Source organism: Macaca mulatta, chromosome 5 (assembly GCF_049350105.2).
Source record: "Macaca mulatta isolate MMU2019108-1 chromosome 5, T2T-MMU8v2.0, whole genome shotgun sequence".
Taxonomy (NCBI): domain Eukaryota; kingdom Metazoa; phylum Chordata; class Mammalia; order Primates; family Cercopithecidae; genus Macaca; species Macaca mulatta.
Genome location: NC_133410.1, coordinates 148,567,927 through 148,586,705, shown reverse-complemented (window position 1 = coordinate 148,586,705; position 18,779 = coordinate 148,567,927). Strand labels below are relative to the sequence as shown.

Genomic DNA, 18,779 nt, shown 5'->3' with positions numbered 1-18,779 from the left:
GAAATTGTTTAAAAATCTTCAATTGTAAGATTTGGAAAGTTTCTTTACAACTTGCAAAGGACATGGTTATGAAGTAATTATGCCTTAGTATCAAAAATTTGCATTCTCATCCTTCATTGGTCTCAATGTATAAAACAATTAAAATGTCACAATCCAAGTCACAACCATAATTTATCAGAATATTAAGTAAAAAGGCCATAGAATCATAGCTTTTTAGCGTATTTTCCCTATTTTACCTAAAAGAAAACCAAGGCAGAGAGCTACAAAGTGCTGGGGTAGCACAGCCAGCAAGTGATAGGACAGGATAGGGTGGTCTGGTTCTGGAGTCTTCACTTCTTTGCTTCACAACCTCCTACTGATGGGGTGCCTTGTCCAAATTCAAATGGCCAGTGAGTAGGGGAACCTGAGTATGCAAATATGTCCACTCCCAGACCAGTATATTCTCAGTGTGCTTTGGGGTATTTAATACTGTACTGCTATTTGGGATGCAGGAGGTTATGTATTATGGGAACACTTGTATTTAAGTGTCTTTCTTTCTTTTTCTGTTAATATTATTCCTGGCCTTTTTAACTTCTATTGCATCCACAAAAAAAGAAAAGTACAATAAACAACTTTTGAAGATGCCCACACCAGACTCAAGGCTGTCCAATTTTCTTTGGAAAATTGACAGAGGGCCCTTTTCCTGATGTCAAAATGTGTTATATATGCTCACAATTCATTTTACCTTTTCTTTGAAAGCTGTGAGGTAGAATCGTTCTCATTTTACAGATGAAGAAAATGAGGAAAAGTCATCTGCATTGTGCCAGACAATGACTGCACATCAGGGTCAGAACAGCTTTGGGGGTTCTGCTGTATTTTCCATAACACCCTCCAAACCCCACATGACACAGGGCGTACAGCAGAACCCAACCCAGGTTCTACAGTCGTGAGCATGACCCACCTTCCTCCGCCAAGAGAAAGAATATCCTCTTCGCACTGGTCCCTGGGCAATTCCTTGAAATGATATCCATTTTCTCTTCTTCCTCTTGAAACTGTGCCTCAAAGAGTTAAAGAAACCAATGACTAAAGGAAATTCTTGAGTTTGGAGGATGGCAGATAAGAAAAGAAATAACTTACGGAAACACTGAAACTCTCTCAGCTTATGAGATTAAAAGAAAAAGAAAAAAATGGCTGAAATCCGTTGGAACCAAGATGGCTAACTGGAGTCTGCACAGAACAAGCTTGCTGATGTCACAGCTTGAATTTCCACGACATTTCATATTAACTCCCCTGGAATCTGCACATGCTACCCCTGAGGCAGCATAAATAAATAACTGGACATGCCCAAAGACTTTCCAGACCTCCCCTTTCTTTCAACCAATCACCTACTAATCTCAGAATTTACCCCCTGACATTTTCTAATAAAAATACTGCTTGGAAGCCAGCAGAGGGAGACAGATTTGAGCTTGACTCCTATCTCCCTGTGAGTTGACTTGCAATATAAAGCTTTTGTTGGCTGGGCAGAGTGGCTTACACCTGAATCCCAGCACTGGAGGCTGAAGCAGGAGGCCTGCTTGAGCCCATGTGTTGGAGGCTCCAACCTGGGTGACAGCAAGACCATCTCTTTTTTAAAATTAAATTTTTTTCTTTTCTCAAAAACCTGGTTTTGCAGTATGGTCATCCAGCAGCAAGCTCTTTTGGCTTGGAAACACTTTTTACTTTATAAAGTACATTTTGATAACCTGTTTTTGTTTTTCTTTGGGTTTTTTTTGTTTGTTTGTTTGAGACACAGTCTTGCTGTGTCGCCCAGGCTGGAGTGCAGTAGGGCGATCTTGGTTCACTGCAAGCTCCGCCTTCCAAGTTCACGCCATTCTCCTGCCTCAGCCTCCCGAGTAGCTGCGACTACAGGCACCCGCCACCACGCCCAGCTAATTTTTTGTATTTTTAGTAGAGACAGGGTTTCACCGTGTTAGCCAGGATGGTCTCAATCTCCTGACCTCATGATTCGCCCTCCTTGGCCTCTCAAAGTGTTGGGATTACAGGTGTGAGCCACCGCGCCCAGCCTTTTATAACCTGTTTTGTTTTGTGCTATCAGTTGATGACTCCCTTCTCTGGCTACTCTATGTGTTTGCCTGATGTCCCCTACATGCCTTCCTATCTGTTGTTTTCCTATAACCAATGAAAGGGCTCAGCTGCCTTATCAGCTTCTGTCTGAAACTTTCCATCAAGAGAGAAGCAGAGTGGCAGGTTACGTCAGTAGTCCTCAGAAAGGGCAGCACACGGGTCAGGCTGCTCTGTCCCCACACAACCGGTCATGACTTCAGCATGCATTTCTAAAACTAGGGCACAACACACTTCCACTGATGATATGGATGTACCTACCCCAAGCAAATTTCAATTCTTAAACAGGAAATGTATGCTCTAAAGGGTGTGTTTCTACAAAGCCATTTCAAGAAAAACAGAATAAAGACTTTATTTATTTTTATTTAACAAATGATACCAAATTACCTTCATGTTGGGAACAGCTTCTGCAAGCATTAAAGGGAAGAGAAAAAGTTAGAATTGCCGCCTCAGTTTCTTGGCAATATTGAGGTCCAGATATTCATCCAGAAAGCTGTTTGCAATTCCCAGGGCACCTAGGAGGGTCAACAAGGCCAAAATCCCCAGACTCAGTCGGAAACCAGTGATCCTGCAGGGTGGACATGAAAGAGAAAAGTGACAAACTGGGTTGTAATAAGGAAGCTGAGAGTCCTGAAATAGGCTGTCCTATCATTGACACTGTCCAGAACATCTATATTTTTGCAATTTGAAAATTTTGGCTCATCACATAAATTAAAGGGAATGCCTAACCATACAGATCACTTGGTTTCTTTGAACATTCAAAGCATTATCAAGGCTAGGCAGGATTTTTCCTTGGTAAATTTCTGGAGACGAGGCAAAATTTTTGCAAGGAACTAGAGTCCACATTCAGTGCACAGTTTTATACTTGCATTGTCCTATCTCATGCCTAATTGTGTATGGCCTGGCAAGACTTGGCCTCGCACAGTATGTATTACTTTTGCCACCACAACTCGCAGTGCTGTTAATATCTCTCAAGAGAAGGAAACTGACCCAGACCTTATCCTGCTACTTTTTGCATAAATACAAAATTAGTGGGTTCTCCTTACCGTTTTTTAGCAGCTTCTGAATATCCCCAGAAGTATAGGTGACGGCCATATATGTACATCAGACCCAGACAAGTAGCAAAAACTATAGAGGGGGTGGGAAAAAAGAAAAGGCACAAAAGACAACAGCAGTCTCTTAAGATGTTGTATGAAGACCGAGAAAATATTCACAAAACACATATCGGACAAAATATTTATATTCAGAATACATCACTGGCAGGAATACAAAATAGTACAGCCACTTTGGGAAAAGTTCTGGTAGTTTCTTATAAAATCGAACATAACATTTGACTCAGCAATCATCCCTACGTATTTATCCAAGAGAAATGAAAGCATGTGTTCACAAAAGGACTTGTGTAAGAATGTTCATTGCAGCTTTATTCATAATAGCCAAAAACTGGAAATAGCCCAGAAGTCTATCAACAGGAGAATGGATAACCAAGCTGTTATAGAGTCTATTCAATGGAATGCTACTCAGCAATGAAAACAAACAGATCCATGCAACACAACAATGCTGAGTGAATGAAGCATTACACAGGCTACAAACTATACGATTCCAATTATATGAAGTTCTAGAATGGACAAAACTAAACGATGAAACAATCAGAAGTGCTTGCATCTGGGAGTGAGAATGGGGACTGACTGGGAGAAGCAGGAGGACACTTTCTGGGTGGTTGCCATGTTCTAGATCTTTATAGAGATTTGGACCACACAGGTGTGTGTACTTCTTAAAATTCATTGAAGATTTATGCATTTTATTACATATAAAATTTGTCTGAAAAAGAAACATGAAATACAGTACTATGATGTTCTATCATCACATCCAGTGAAACATATCATTGTCTTCTCTATGTTAGGGCTCCATTCCCTTCCTCAGCACCTCACAGATGCAAGTTGCCAGAGCCCTGTTGTAAACATTTGGAGTCTGTGTGTGGGACTGTGATATGCTAGATTAAATTTATTATTTTACTTGGCCGCACTTTTTTTTTTTCTTGAGATAGGGTCTTGCTCTGTCACCCAGGCAGGAATGTGTGGCATGATCAGGGCACAGTACAGCCTTGACCTCCTGGGCTCATGCAATCCTCCCACCTCAGCCTCCTAAGTAGCTGGGACCACAGGTGTATGCCACCAGGCCTGGCCAATTTTTAAATTTTATTTGTAGAGAAAAGGCCTCCCTATGCTGCCCAGGCTGGTCTTGAACTCCTGGGCTCAAGCCATCCTCCTGTCTTGGCCTCCCAAAGTGCTGGGATTACAGGTGTGAGCCACCACGCCCAGCCCCATATCTACCATAAACCAGGTATTACTTTAAGGATTGAGGTTGGCAGTGAAAAAGATACAAGCTCCCTGACTTCATAGAGCACACATTCTCTCAGCAAAGACAGACAACAAAGACAAAAATGAGAAGAAAAGTGTAAACTTGAAAGTGCTGTGAAAGAAATGAAGAGACATGGGAGAGAGAGGAAGTGGAGGAGGCTGCCAAAATGGGGTAAAGGAAGGCCTCTGGAGGGGATGACATCTGTTTGGGGCCAGAGAACAGGAACAAGGGGACCAAGCAAAGATCTGGGAAGGAAGAGCTGGTAGACCCTTCCCAGGGTCTGAGGAAGCCGAAGAGTTCTGAACATGGTTCTCAGTTTTGAGACTCCCTGTCTAGGGAGTTACTCCCAGAAAGCCAATGAGAACAGTTCAGCAACAGTTAGTAGGTGACTGACTTTGGATGAGAAAGAATGAAAAGAAATTTCTGACAAGATACTCAAGAAATCCTTTCTGACAGGCATTCTGCCTCATTCAGCCTATCACAGAGAAATCCAAAGGGTCAAATGGCAGAGACAGAGTCCCATTACCAAAAGGCGCTTTTCTTATTAGTTGTTAATGTGCTCTTACATGACAAGGAACAGCGGTTTCATTCATGCCCTTAAGCGACACAAATATGAGTTGGAATAAAGTGAAGAAGTCTTTCTCTAAAGGACATTGTACCTGAAATTCCTCAGTTCACAGTAAAAACTATAAGGAAGACAGTGATGGGGTTGCCTTTGAAAGCAGCTGGATTTTGGTTTATTTAAATCTTGGCAATCAAGTATAGACCAAAATGAGACAGTGAAAGTTACCAGAAAAAGGGGATTGAATTTCTCCAACGAAGGTAGCAGGGGCTGGTCTGCCTCACTGTTAAACGCAGAAGCCAAGTTTAGAGAAAGCCCTCAGCTCACCAAGGATATCCCAGTCAAACAGAAAGTGGGTGTTTGTAGAGTCGCTACATACAAACGGCAGCACTACATACTTGGAGACCTTTAAGAAAAGGTGCATGGGTTGTCGGCACAAATGCCTACAGACCCGGCTCTGCACTTGAAAGGAAAAATTTCCCCACATTGGTGAATGTCAAGTTGGAAAAATTAATTAACATCTCTGTACCTCAGCTTCCTCATCTGTAAGGTAGAAATTAATTATAGACCCTCCCTCAGATGAAGGCTTTAAATCCTGTAAATCTGACGCATGGGACAATGTATGCATAACACTTAAAAACACTACCCGGCGGCCTGGAGCGGTGGCTCACGCCTGTAATCCCAGCACTTTGGGAGGCCGAGGCGGACAGATCATGAGGTCAGGAGATTGAGACCATCCCAGCTAACACAGGGAAACCCCGTCTCTACTAAAAATACAAAAAGTTACCCGGGCATGGTGGCAGGTGCCTGTAGTCCTGGCTACTTGGGAGGCTGAGGCAGGAGAATGGCGTGAACCCGGGAGGCGGAGCTTGCGATGAGCCGAGATCGCGCCACTGCACTCCAGCCTGGGCGACAGAGCCAGACTCTGTCTCAAAAAAAATAAATAAATAAACCAGTACCTGGTACATAATAAGGGCTCAATAAATAATAGCCACAATGACAATTATTATTATTTTCTTTTTGAGACAGGGTCTCACTCTGTCACCCATGCTGGAATGCAGTGGCGCTATCATGATTCACTGCAGCCTGAAACTCTTGGGCTTGAGAGCTCCTCCCACCTCAGCCTCCCAAGTAGCTGGGACTACATGTGTGCCCAGATAGTTTTTTAATTAAAATTTTGTAGACACAGGGTCTCCTTTGTTGCCCAGGCTGGTCTTGAATTTCTGGCCTCAAGCAATCCCTCCACTTTAGCCTCCCAAATTGCTGGGATTACAGACATAAGCTGCTGGGCCTGGCCAGCTGTAATTATTAATGTGAATTTTTCATTCTGTGTTCTCTTCCTTCAATTAATTAGAATTATAGATGACCCTTGAACAACATGGGTTTGAACTGCACAGGTCCATTTATACATGGATATTTTCCAATAAATATATTGGATTGTGCAGGAGGTGGGTTTACAAAAATAAACACATAAATATATTGGAAAACATTTTGGAGATTTGTGACAATTTGACAAAACTCACAAATGACCCACATAGCCCAGAAATACTGAAAAATTAGGAAAAAGGTAGGTCACCAATGCATAAAACAGATGTAGATACTGGTCTATTTTATCATTTACTATAATAAAATATACACAAGTTTTTAAAAATATTCAGCAGAAAGCCTATATAGATATATATATGAATTTTGTACAAAGTTAAAATTTATCAAAGCATACAAACACAGACCATAATACATGGTGCCATTTGTAGTTGAGAGAAATGTAAACAAATGTAAAGATGCAGTATTAAATCATAACTGCATAAAATTAACTATAGTAATACTGTGCTACTATAAATATTTTGTAGCCACCTCCTGTTGCTATTGCAGTGAGCTCAAGTGTTGCCAAGTATCTGCTTAAAAGGTGATGCTAATCATCTCCACCTGAGCAGTTCTTCTCTCCAGCAAATTGCATATCTCAGTAAAAAGTGATCTCTCAGGGTTTTTGCCTATTTTCATCAATGTTTAGTGCAATACCATAAACCTTGAATAATGCCATGAGACTCATACAGATTGCTACTAGTGGTGCTGAAAGTGCTCCCAAAAAGCAGAGAAAAGTCATGATATTACAAGAAAAAATTGAATGACTTAATATGTGTCATAGATTGAGGTCTGCAGCTGTGAGCTATGGTTGACCACCACTGCAAGATAAATGAATTCAGTGCAAGGACCAGTGGAAAAAAAAAAAATGAAGAAAAGAAAAAGGAAAAGATAAGAAAAGAAAACAGAAAGAAAAGGTGATTTGTAAAGCTGTCACTTGCAGCTATACCAGCAGGGGGAAAAACCTTGCACTTTTTCCAAAATATCTTTTTATCTCATACTGAAATGCAGCTTTTATGTGGGGGCAGGATTGCTATAAGAAACACATACTTGTAGACTCTAATAGGATTTGTAAAAAAGCAAAATCCTTATATGACAATTTTAAGCAAAAGGAAGATGAAGGATCTAAAGCTGAAGGATTTAATGCCAGCAAAGGATGGTTTGATAATTTTAGAAAGAAGTTTAGCTTTCAAAATATCAAGATAACAGGAGAAGCAGCTTCTACCAACCAAGAAGCAATACATGAGTTCCCAGGCACCATTAAAATCATTGAGGAGAAAGGATATCTGCCTGAACAGGTTTTTAATGCAAACAAAAGTGCCCTATCCTGGGGATTAAAAAAAAAAAAAAAGTCACAAAGGACATTTATTAGTAAAGAAGAGAAGCAAGCTCCAGGATTTAAGACAGGAAGGGATAGGCTAACTCTACTGTTTTGTGTAAATGCAGTCAGGTTTATACTCAGGATTGTCCTTATCTATAAAGTTGCTAACCCCTTGAGCCTTGAAGGAAAAAGATAAACAGCACCTGCCAGTCATTTGGTTGTACAAAAAAAAAAAAAAGCTTGGACAACAAGAACCTCTTCTCTGGATTGGTTCTATGAATGCTTTGTCCCTGAAGTCAGGATGGAATTACCTTCTAACATTCTTTTGATATTGGACAATGTCCCTGACCACCCAGAAACCCGTGAGTTCAACGCAGAAGGCATAAAAGTAGTCTACTTGCCCCCAAATACAACATCTTTAATTCAGCCTCTAAATCAGGGGGTTATCAGGACCTTTAAGGCTCATGATACAAGGTACTCTATGGGAATGATTGTCAATGTTATGGAAGAGAACCCTGATAGAAAAAGCATTATGAATGCCTAGAAGGATTACACCATTGAAGATGCTAGCATTGTTATAGGAAGGTTGTGAAAGCCATCAAACCTGAAACAATAAATTCCTGCTGAAGAACACTGCGTACAGACGTGCATGACATTCACAGGATTTACAACAGAGCCAGTCAAGGAAATCATGAAAGAGATAGTGGCTGTGGCAAAGAATGTGAGGGGATAAAGGGTCTCAAGATATGAATCTTGGAGAAATTCAAGAGCTAATAGACACCACGCCAGATGAATTAACAGAAGATGACTTGGTAGAGACGAGTGCTCTGAACCACTGCCAGATGATAAGGAAGAAGACAGAAGAGGCAGTACCAGAAAACAAATTGACATTAGACAATCTGGCAGAAGGGTTCTGATGATTCAAGTCTGCTTTTTTACTTCTTTTATGACATGGACCCTTCTATGATACAAGCACTGAAACTAAAGGCAACAGTGGAAGAAGGATTGGTACTATATAGAAACATTTTTAGAGAAAAAAGCAAAAACGTCAGAAATAGGTCTATAAATTTATACCTACTGCGCCTGCCAATTCTGTCTCCCCTTCTACCTCCTTCACCTTTTCTGATTCTGCCACCCTTGAGGCAGCAAAACCAACCCCTCTTCTTCCTCTTCCTCAGGTTACTCAACGTGAAAATTATGAGGATGAAGACTTTATGATGGTCCACTTCCACTTAATAAATAGTAAATATTTGTTCTTCCTTATGATTTTAATAACATTTTCTTTTCTCTAGCATGCTTTATTGTAAGAATACAGTATATGATACATAAAACATGGAAAATATTTATTAGTAGACTGTACTCAGTAAGGCTTCCAGACCAATAGGATATTAGTAGTTAAGTTTTGGGGAATCAAAAGTGATATGCAGATTTTCTACTATGTGTGTGTGGGGCAGGGGGTCAGCGCCCCAACCCTTCCATTGTTCAAGAGTCAACTGTAGATTATTAGATTTGAAGACAAAGCTCATGTCATTTTCATCCTTGAATATCTAGCATATTGTTTGTCTCAATATTTTTTTCATTATTGAATTAAATTAGAATGAAGCCAAAGTTCATATATCTGCAACATAGTACTCTGACGCACACACTGTTTATTTTGTTTAGTCTCCAGGATTGGTAGCTATGTAGTTGCATATCTGCTCCTCTTTTTGTTTGTTTTTTTGAGATGGTCTCTGTCACCCAGGCGGGAGTGCAGTGGCACGATCTCAGCTCACTGCAGCCTCCACCTCCTGGTTCAAGTGATTCTCCTGCCTCGGCCTCCCGAGTAGCTGGGATTACAGGCATGCGCCACTATGCTCAGCTAATTTTTGTATCTTTAGTAGAGACAGGGTTTCACCATGTTGGCCAGGCTGGTCTTGAACTCCTGACCTCAGGTGATCCGCCCACCTGGGCCTCCCAAAGTGCTAGGAATATAGGTATGAGCCACCATGCCTGGCCATATATCCGCTCCTTAATCATTTAAGCACCATAGTCATCATTAGAACACAGTTGACTGTATTTTAACATTACCTTGGTTGAAATACCACCCAGCCATCCACAATGTAATTATGAATATAGGATAAAACTCCACACAGTTTTGTCTGTGGAAAAAAATAAAGACATAGGTTATTTTATGAGAAAACTTTACACTGAAGCATTGATTTTTCATCTAGAGGTAAATGTTCGCCTATTTTAACAAAAGTAATATAAGAACTTACAAAAGAGTTTAAGTGACCTTTACATTTAAAAACAATCTTTCAAGGTTAAACATTGTTTAAACCTCAGAGCAGGGCCAAGAATCATTATCCTACATATAAGTTGCCAGTAGTAGAAGTGAGTCATAGCACTTTCCCAAAAGACAGGCCTCCTGAGCCTAAAGATCACTCCATATCTTATCTGAAGAACTTAAGAGATTACTCAATTCATATTCAAGAGATTTCTTATTTTAAAAATTCCCTCACATCCATTGCCTTCTACTTGAGTTACCCAGAACATTACAAAATGGTCTTTAAATAATTCCCTTAAAAATCTCCTGAAGTAAATGAGTGAGCATATTCATTCCCATTTGATGGAGGAATAAACTAAGGCCTGAGAGCCCAGACCAACATGCATTGCACAGAACCAAAGACAGACAGCATCCATCTCTAGATTCCAAAGCTCTGTCCTAATGTCAAGTCATATTGCCTCTATTCATAGAAGACTTGGATGGAAAATCTGACACTAATTTAAGCAAAAGGGAATAGTTCTCTGGGAACTATAATTAATTCATCTGCATCTAACAAAAGGGAAAAAGATGAATTATATTCATCCTCCCTCCTAAGGTATACCTCCCAAGTGATCTTGGTTAGGTTGGCCAAGCTCTTTGCTGACAATTTCACCACCAGAAAGAACTTTAACATAATGTGTGATGAGGTCTTGAGTAGATCCTGGTGGAAGGTCATAGTCTACAGGATTGTAAATGATCCCATATCTTTCCTTCAGTAAGCCTCAAAGCTTGAATACTTAGTATTACAAGGCAATTGATCTAGAAATAGATGATGCTGGTTGTTGAAGACCTAGGTCTTTTAGCCTGGGTCACCATAAGTGATCTATTTTCTCTGAATTTAAAAAAAAAAAAAAAAAAAAAGCATAATTACGAAGCATAATTCTTCCCTCATTCTCCATAATCCCACAGAAAATTGTGTCTAGGTCAATTCAACTTTATCAGCTTATGCCTCAACTACATGGGAAAAAACTCCCCAATAATAACTCAGTCATCTTTTAAAGCTAGGTAAGAAACATGCATAATTAACAAGTTCAGTGCTCACAGAAAGACGTGGCTGAGGTAGAGTCCTGAAGCACATATGGAAAATTTTAACCCCACCAGCAAAGACAACAGCGCGGTTACCCACACACATCTCTAAGAGCCAGGAGGGTGACCATCAGTCCCCTAAAAAATTGGAAATGGGGCCGGGCACGGTGGCTCAAGCCTGTAATCCCAGCACTTTGGGAGGCCAAGACGGGCGGATCACGAGGTCAGGAGATCGAGACCATCCTGGCTAACACGGTGAAACCCCGTCTCTACTAAAAAATACAAAAAATTAGCCAGGCGAGGTGGCGGGCGACTGTAGTCCCAGCTACTCGGGAGGCTGAGGCAGGAGAATGGCGTAAACCTGGGAGGCGGAGCTTGCAGTGAGCTGAGATCCCGCCACAGCACTCCAGCCTGGGTGACAGAGCGAGACTCTGTCTCCAAAAAAAAAAAAAAATTGGAAATGGATAATATGAATGCAAAATTGCTTTCTTCTTCCTTTTTGGACTGTTGTCATTACCACCCAAAAGGCCACTAGTGACCCAAGGAATGTCTTGTCTAAAGCCTAACACTGATAATCTCACAAACCGTAACTACAACTTTCTAGAACTCACAGAAGTAAACAAAGTTTTTCCTCCTGCTGTTTCTCGTTCTTGGCATGATTTTGCTTCTGATGGTTGTCTTTCCATTAACGTCTTTTTGGGTGGCGAGGATAGCGTCAGTGAAAACATACTTGATAAAATTCGTACTTTATATTACAACTATGCAAAGAATAAACAGCGTTCCCAGGTTTCTTTTTCCTTGGCTTAATCCACAGACCTGTTTCCCACGAGGTAAATGGAGCAGCAGCAGAGGAAGGCTCTAGTCCTTTCACACTCACTGAAATTTTATATGAACTTTTTTGGAAACATAACACAACTGTTCCATCATTTACTGTTTTGTAATACACCTTAAATTATTCCAAATGTAAGCATCAAGTTTTTCCACAACATATTTTTATTCAAAATTAGGTGTGATAAGATTGTTTTAAAAGCACCTTCAAAAATAGCCCAGGTTAGCCTTCATAAAAGTCTAATTACTTAGAGGTTTTTCTAGTGTCCTTGGCTTGGCATCTGGGAACAAAGAGATAATATTGTATAAGAATGTCCTAACTATGTAGAAACCACACTGCAGATGGCAGAAGCTCTTTGGGTGTCTGTCCACATTAGTTGATAGGCATGTGTGCTTTTGTGTCTCTTACCTGAAGGGGGAAGAAGGCCTTTGAGCAAGGAGAAAGGAAATAAAAATAGAGGGGATGTTTTGGAGTTCCCCCTGCTGCCCCCACAAGCTAGGGAACTAGTTTCACACCTAATGGGAAACCAGAGACCAGAACAGACGCTAACGGATCGTCCTCATGAAAAGCTTGGTGAGATTCCAGACACAAGCGGTGCCATGCCTCAGATGACAGAAGAGACAAAGTCAGGGAGAGTCACACCCTTAATCTCCCTCTGCCACAGACCCAGAGCAGCTCCTGGCGGTGGTGGAAGGCACTCCAGAACCTGGGGAGGGTACTGTACTCACAGAGGACTGGGGAGCAGGACAGTGGCACAGCCCCTCCCTTCAATTGCTTGCCAGCGGGAGCTGTGTTCCTGGGCACATCCCCTGTATTCCCAGAAGGAATTGGGAAGATGCGGAACGGGGGTGCTGGGATCCTGGGTGAGCAGCAGGTGGCTAGAAGTCATTGAGATTTAGGCAAGGATGTGATTGCAACTGCATTTGTGCTCACAGATGGCAACACCTGGAGTACTGGAGCAGCTTAGCACCATATCTCTGCAGCTTTCTTTCTCAAGAAATAGGCCCTTTGTCCCCTACAAGTGGCTGGTCACTGCTGAGCTCACCCCAACCTCACGTTCCAGCTGTGCTCATTGTATTTTCACCCTGGTCCCTCTTTTGCTGACCTGCCTCAAGCCTTAGTCCCTCGGAAATAAGACTTTGCCCATTTCTTCCTATCATCTCTCAGAGATTGAAAATAATTATGTGACCGCCAGTTGGGTGCCCTGTTTGTTGCCGACAGTCTTCCTTGCTGCCTGCCTGGTGAAAGCACCAAGTATTGCTTGGCCTTGAAATACCTGGAATCCCATTCTACCTGCTAATTGTCACCTCCTCCAGTCCCTCCGCCATGTGACCGCATCCTTCTGCCTGATTCTGGGTCCCTCCAGGCCTGGATGGTATGCCCACAATAACACGTCCTCAGTAAGCTGTCAGCAGGCATGTTTAACTCAAGGGGACCAAACTCTGAAAATTACTTCCTGACAATCCTGTCAGTGGCTAATTACAGTTTCACTGACATGAAAACCAACATGAAAATAATGTATAGCCTCTTTTAAGTCATGAAGGCAGATATATTCTATCCTCTTATTACAGGGGATCCTCAGGAAAATTTCCCAAATGGAACAGCAAACAGCCTGCAGCAGCTGTCAATTTCCCTGCCTGTGAGAACAGGGGGTATAGTTGATTATGACCACTGTCTCCTCTCCTGCATGTCCATATTGGAGAAACAGGCTGTCCATGGGAAAACAGGCTGTGTCTACTCATTCCCTGGTGAGAGCCCTCTTTGAACAATCCCATGCTCCTTTGATATGGAAGCTTCCCATGAAAGCGATCTTCATTTGTCTGGGACTGAGGAATTTAGGGGGACATGGAGCTTTAAGTGCTAAAACTGGGTAAGACCCAGAAGCACTGGAAAGAGTTGGTCACTCTAAGGGACAGTCCAGTGGGCACTGTGGAGATTGAGTAGTTAAAGCTGCTGAGACCCCTTGTTGTCCATCCCAATACCATGGAGCCTGGGCCCTGGGGGCTCAGGACTACTGTGCATTCCCACCTGGATCTGGTAGCCAGGAGCAGTGAGGATGGCCCCAAACTAAGTGCTATTTGGGCCTTGTCTCAGTCAATAAGTATACTACAAAGTTTATGTTATTTGGGGGTGGGGAAAAGAATCAAATTGTGGCCTGGCAGCTCCAAATCTGGCAGTTCCTTCAACACTACTCTCCAAACTTTTCTGATTGCATAGCCCTAACAGTTGCACAGCCCCATAAAAATATGCACACATCCTCCTGTAGCAGAGGAGGCCCTTACAGGACCGTACTTGAGCAGGACATGAACTTCCACTGTGTTAAACCATGGAAAATCTGGGATTTATCTATTAGCACAGCTAAAACATTCAACTGGAAAAGAATATCATATTCATTATAAAACAAACATAAAAATTAAAGGATGGAGGGCCAGGAAGCTGGTTCATGCCTATAATCCTGGGCCTTTGGGAGGCAGAGGCAGGAGGATCATTTGAGCCAGGAGTTTGAGACCAGCCTGGGCAACACGGTGAGACCTCATCTCTATAAAAACATAAAAATTTTTTTTAAAAATTTAGGGCTGGCCAGGCGCGGTGGCTCAAGCCTGTAATCCCAGCACTTTGGGAGGCCGAGACGGGCGGATCACGAGGTCAGGAGATCGAGACCATCCTGGCTAACACGGTGAAACCCTGTCTCTACTAAAAAATACAAAAAATTAGCCGGGCGCGGTGGCGGGCGCCTGTAGTCCCAACTACTCGGGAGGCTGAGGCAGGAGAATGGCGTGAACCCGGGAGGCGGAGCTTGCAGTGAGCTGAGATCTGACCACTGCACTCCAGCCTGGGCGGCAGAGCGAGACTCCGTCTCAAAAAAAAAAAAAAAAATTTTTTTAATTAAAGGATAGGATTTTAAGAATCAGTATAAACAGATGCTCCAATATTTTCCTCACCCTCCCAGTGGATTACTTAGTGTATTCCTTCAATGTGGGCACATCACTTGGGAGACCTGTGGCCTAAAACTTTTTATGAATATTTTTCTATTTGACGGTGTCCAATGAACACAATATGCAACTTTGCTTGCAACAACTTTGTTCAGAAAATAAGAAACATTCTCCTAAGGGAAAACCTCATGAGCCATTTCTAATGCCATGCTCATAGTAGATCTTTTTCTAAATAAAAACAGACAAAGCAATTCAAAGGAGGTTTGCTTCTTGCAGGTTTTTTGTTTGCTCCTGATTCTTTCTCCTCTTGTTTAGGTGACTCACTGAAGCAGTGGGCTGCACACTGCCATGAGCCGCTTGCACTCTGAATGGATGACCTGGCCTTGGTCTTCTGACTTTGGCCCCGGGCGGTCTTTTGGATGATTACACTGACTGGGATCAGAGCAACAGGTTAATATGCTCAGAAAAGGCTTGGGATGAGAGGTTGCTGGAGTTAATCTTTTTATAGAGATGTGTAACTGTCTAAATTGCTCCTTGTCAAGTAACTCTGAGTGGGGACACAATAGGTAGGTGGTGGCTGGTGGCAGGAGGGCATGAGTCCCACCACTGCCCTTCAGTGTTGCTGCTTGTAGGGAACACGAAGAGCATGCAGGGAAGGGAGATTTGCATTTCCTCTGCATCCCAGCTCCTTCTTGTCCCCTGATCACTTGGAGAATCTCCCGGCTTATGTGACAGATGCTGCTTGGTATCTGCAAGGACAATGGAGTTTGAGGAGCTCATCACACAGAGTCACTCCGTCATTTTGGGAGATCCCTTTTTCTTTTTTTCTTTTTTTTTTTTTTTTGAGATGGAGTCTCACTCTGTCACCCAGGCTGGAGTGCAGTGGCGTGATCTCAGCTCACTGCAACCTCTGCCTCCTGGGTTAAAATGATTCTCCTGCCTCAGCCTCCCGAGTAGCTGGGATTACAGGCAGGTGCCACCACGCCCAGCTAATTTTTGTATTTTTTAATAGAGATGAGGTTTCACCATGTTGGCCAGGCTGGTCCTGAACTCCTGACCTCAAGTGATCCACCCGCCTTGGCCTCCCAAAAGTGCTGGGATTACAGGCATGGGCCACTGCACCCAGCCCCTAGCCCTTTATGATAAGTGAGGGGATAAGGGCATCTAGTGCTTTCTGCTATTGTCCATGATGGTTACGCTTGTAAGAAAATAGTAATATGTTTACTGTCTCTTTTTCTTCTACTTTTTTCCACTCATTGCAAAAGTCAGTGGCCCACATTAATGTAATCTTATAGTTGCAGAATATCTGAGAAATCACTATTCTTGTAAATTTTCCTTTCTCCATAGTTTTTAGACATGCATTAAGGTCACTCGTTTTAATTTCCAAATTTCAGAATCAGAATTCAAAATGACATTGAAAAGTTAATAAAATGTAAAACAAAAAAAACCAAAAAAACCCAGAATCACAGTAGAGTGAGAAGAGGCTAATATTTCTAAAGGGTACCAAGATCCACGATGATTAGGCTTACCTGTGCCTTGTGGCAGGTTAATTTTGGAATAGGAACTGAATAATTCAGCATTAAGCAAATAGGAGTGCATTCGCAAGAACTAAGAGGCAATTCTTCTGCCTTTACCAGCACCAAAGAAAGCATTATTATACTAGATACACATCTAGACTCCAGGTTTAGAAAGAATATTAAAAATTTTTGTCTAAAGAGAACCAAAATTTCTAAATGGTTGGAGAAAAAAAGGTGAAGAATTAGTGCTCCCTAGCCTCAAAATCCAAAAGATGAAAGATGCTTAATAATGGTCTTTCAGCACATGAAAAGGAGTGAGGTCAACAGCTATTCTCCCCTTTCAGTGAAGGCAGAATCAGAGGAAATGTATTTAAATTGCAAGAAGATCGATTTATTACTTGGATCTACTTTTTAGATTTTATAAAATGACTTTCCTCTAAAGGGATCAAGGTGCTCAGATTAGACAAGATAGAATTTTCTAAGTTCAGCAACAACATAAAGGAACAGTCCTTGGTGAAATTATAGTTACTATTTTCACAATTTTAAAAAATTGTGAAAGACAGCAAGACTCTAGAGACTGTCATCTGTAAGTCGTCTCCTGTAAGGAAGGGAAGGGAAGAGGAAGTGGGTGGAGATTCTAAGGAGCCCAGGGCTAGTAACTCAGAAAGGCTGGACTCCATATCAGCTCTGCTCACAAATAGATACCTAGCCTGAGATGACCTTCGAACAAGAAACAGTCCTTTAGGATCAGTGAACCTTGAAGTGACTGCTGATGAGATGTCGAGGTCCACCTAAAGATAGAATTAGTCATAACTTTGGGCTTCTTGGCTATGCTGAGGGCAAAATCAGCAGGAGAAAAGAGTAGGGAAAAGGCCAGACCTCTAAGCGATAAGTCCTTCCAAAGAGGCAAAGGGAAACCAGCGCTTCTGGTCCAGGAGGGCCAGAAAAGACAGTGCATTCCTCCTCCAGGAAAAAGAACAGATAACCAAGTAGGCTTTGGACTGAACTGTTATTCCAGGGAATTCTGCTCTAACTACTTCAGAGAAAGTCTAAATGGCTTTGCAAGCAATGACTCTGATCTGGTTTGGCCTGATTCATCCTACACCTTAGAATCTAAGGCAAAAATTGGGCTAGGGCTGTGGAAAATTCAAAAAGAAATTCGAAGTATGGAGTGGAGCCATCCCCAATCATTCTTCAGTGAGAAACCAGGGGAACAACTGCTGTGTGGTTGCTCAAGGTATTTCCTGGCTCCAAATCTGTCCTGATTATTGATCGTCATTTTTTAACCACTCTCTGTTCTACCATGATTAATCCAACAAAGCAAAACATTTCTAACAAGGAAACTGGGTTTGTATACAGTACTTACTTTATAAATAGTAACTGGAGAGAAATACTTGGAAGTGGTGTTCAGTTTTATTCCTGGGACAAGAGGATTCCAGATATAGAAGAGGAGGGAGAGCAAAATAACTTCAAAGAAAGTCAAATTTGTGGAAACTATGAGAATAAAAATAGAACCAAGAAGTGGCCCAGGGACTTAGCCTACTGGATACCCAGTAGTTTCCAACAAGAAATTTTCAGATCATGAAAGACAAAGTGGGAAGATCTGGAATTTCTTCCTGTGATGATTTTTATAAATAGCATAGTGTCTCCCAAACTTCAAGCATTAACCTAACACTGTCAAAGTTTTAGCCTTTTAATGTAGCACTATCTTTCTACAAATCAGCTTCTTTTTGCTGAAATTAGGAAAAAACAAATTTTATATTATTACAAGTGCGGACAGAGTATAACTTTCTAAATAAAGGATAAGTATAAAAATAAACCCAATGAAAACAAAAAGTTACTAAAATTCTAGTTAGACACTATTGATTGCTGAAGGCTCTGAGCATAAGACTCTTTCTCTGTCGAATAGGGTATAAACCAAAAATTAAATTCTAAGGCCCCCCAGCCATCTGAATGGACTTCCTCCCCAGCCGGGGCTCTTTTAAAATTTAACCTGAGAGGCTGTTTCAGGTCATGATGGAAAGTGAGAGTCGGACATACCCCCTTATACCTCTTCAGCATTAACAGCAACACGGACTTTAAGTCTGATAAGAAACATTTTACAAGCTATTCTCTCTGAAGCCTAGTATCTGAAGGCTTCCTCTGCAAATAAGAACTTTGGTCTCCATAATCCTTTATCTTAACCCAGACATTCCCTTCTGCTGATCCCAGGTCTTTAGATAAACTCAACCAGTTGTCAACCAGAAAAAATTTTAAATCTACCTTTAAGCTGGAAGCCCCCTGCCCCCACCCCACCCCACTTCACATTGTCCCACTTTTCTGGACAAAACCAATGTATTTCTTAAATGTATTTTATTGAAGTTTCATATCTCCCTAAAATGTATAAAGCCAAGTTGCACCCCAACCAAACTGGGCACGTGTTCTCAGGACCTCCTGAGGGCTGTGGCATGGGCTATGATCACTGATATT

At 41.8% G+C, this 18,779-nt stretch overlaps 1 protein-coding gene across 11 annotated transcripts in view; it reads right to left on the bottom strand.

Annotated features, from left to right (window-relative positions):
• Nucleotides 1-18,779, bottom strand: part of MGST2 (microsomal glutathione S-transferase 2) — a 58,229-nt gene that overhangs the window by 18,662 nt on the left and 20,788 nt on the right. For 3 of the 11 annotated variants that reach the window (XR_003729361.2, XR_013417137.1, XR_013417138.1), the window contains exons 3-6: nt 9,771-9,841; nt 3,147-3,228; nt 2,488-2,668; nt 941-1,037 (exon numbers count right to left, since the gene is read on the bottom strand). Coding sequence is in view for 4 of the 11 variants with exons in the window: in XM_078001592.1 (XP_077857718.1) it covers nt 2,536-2,668; nt 3,147-3,228; nt 9,771-9,841 (286 nt within the window). In the remaining 7 variants the exon portion in view is untranslated. 11 annotated transcript variants of the gene reach the window in all.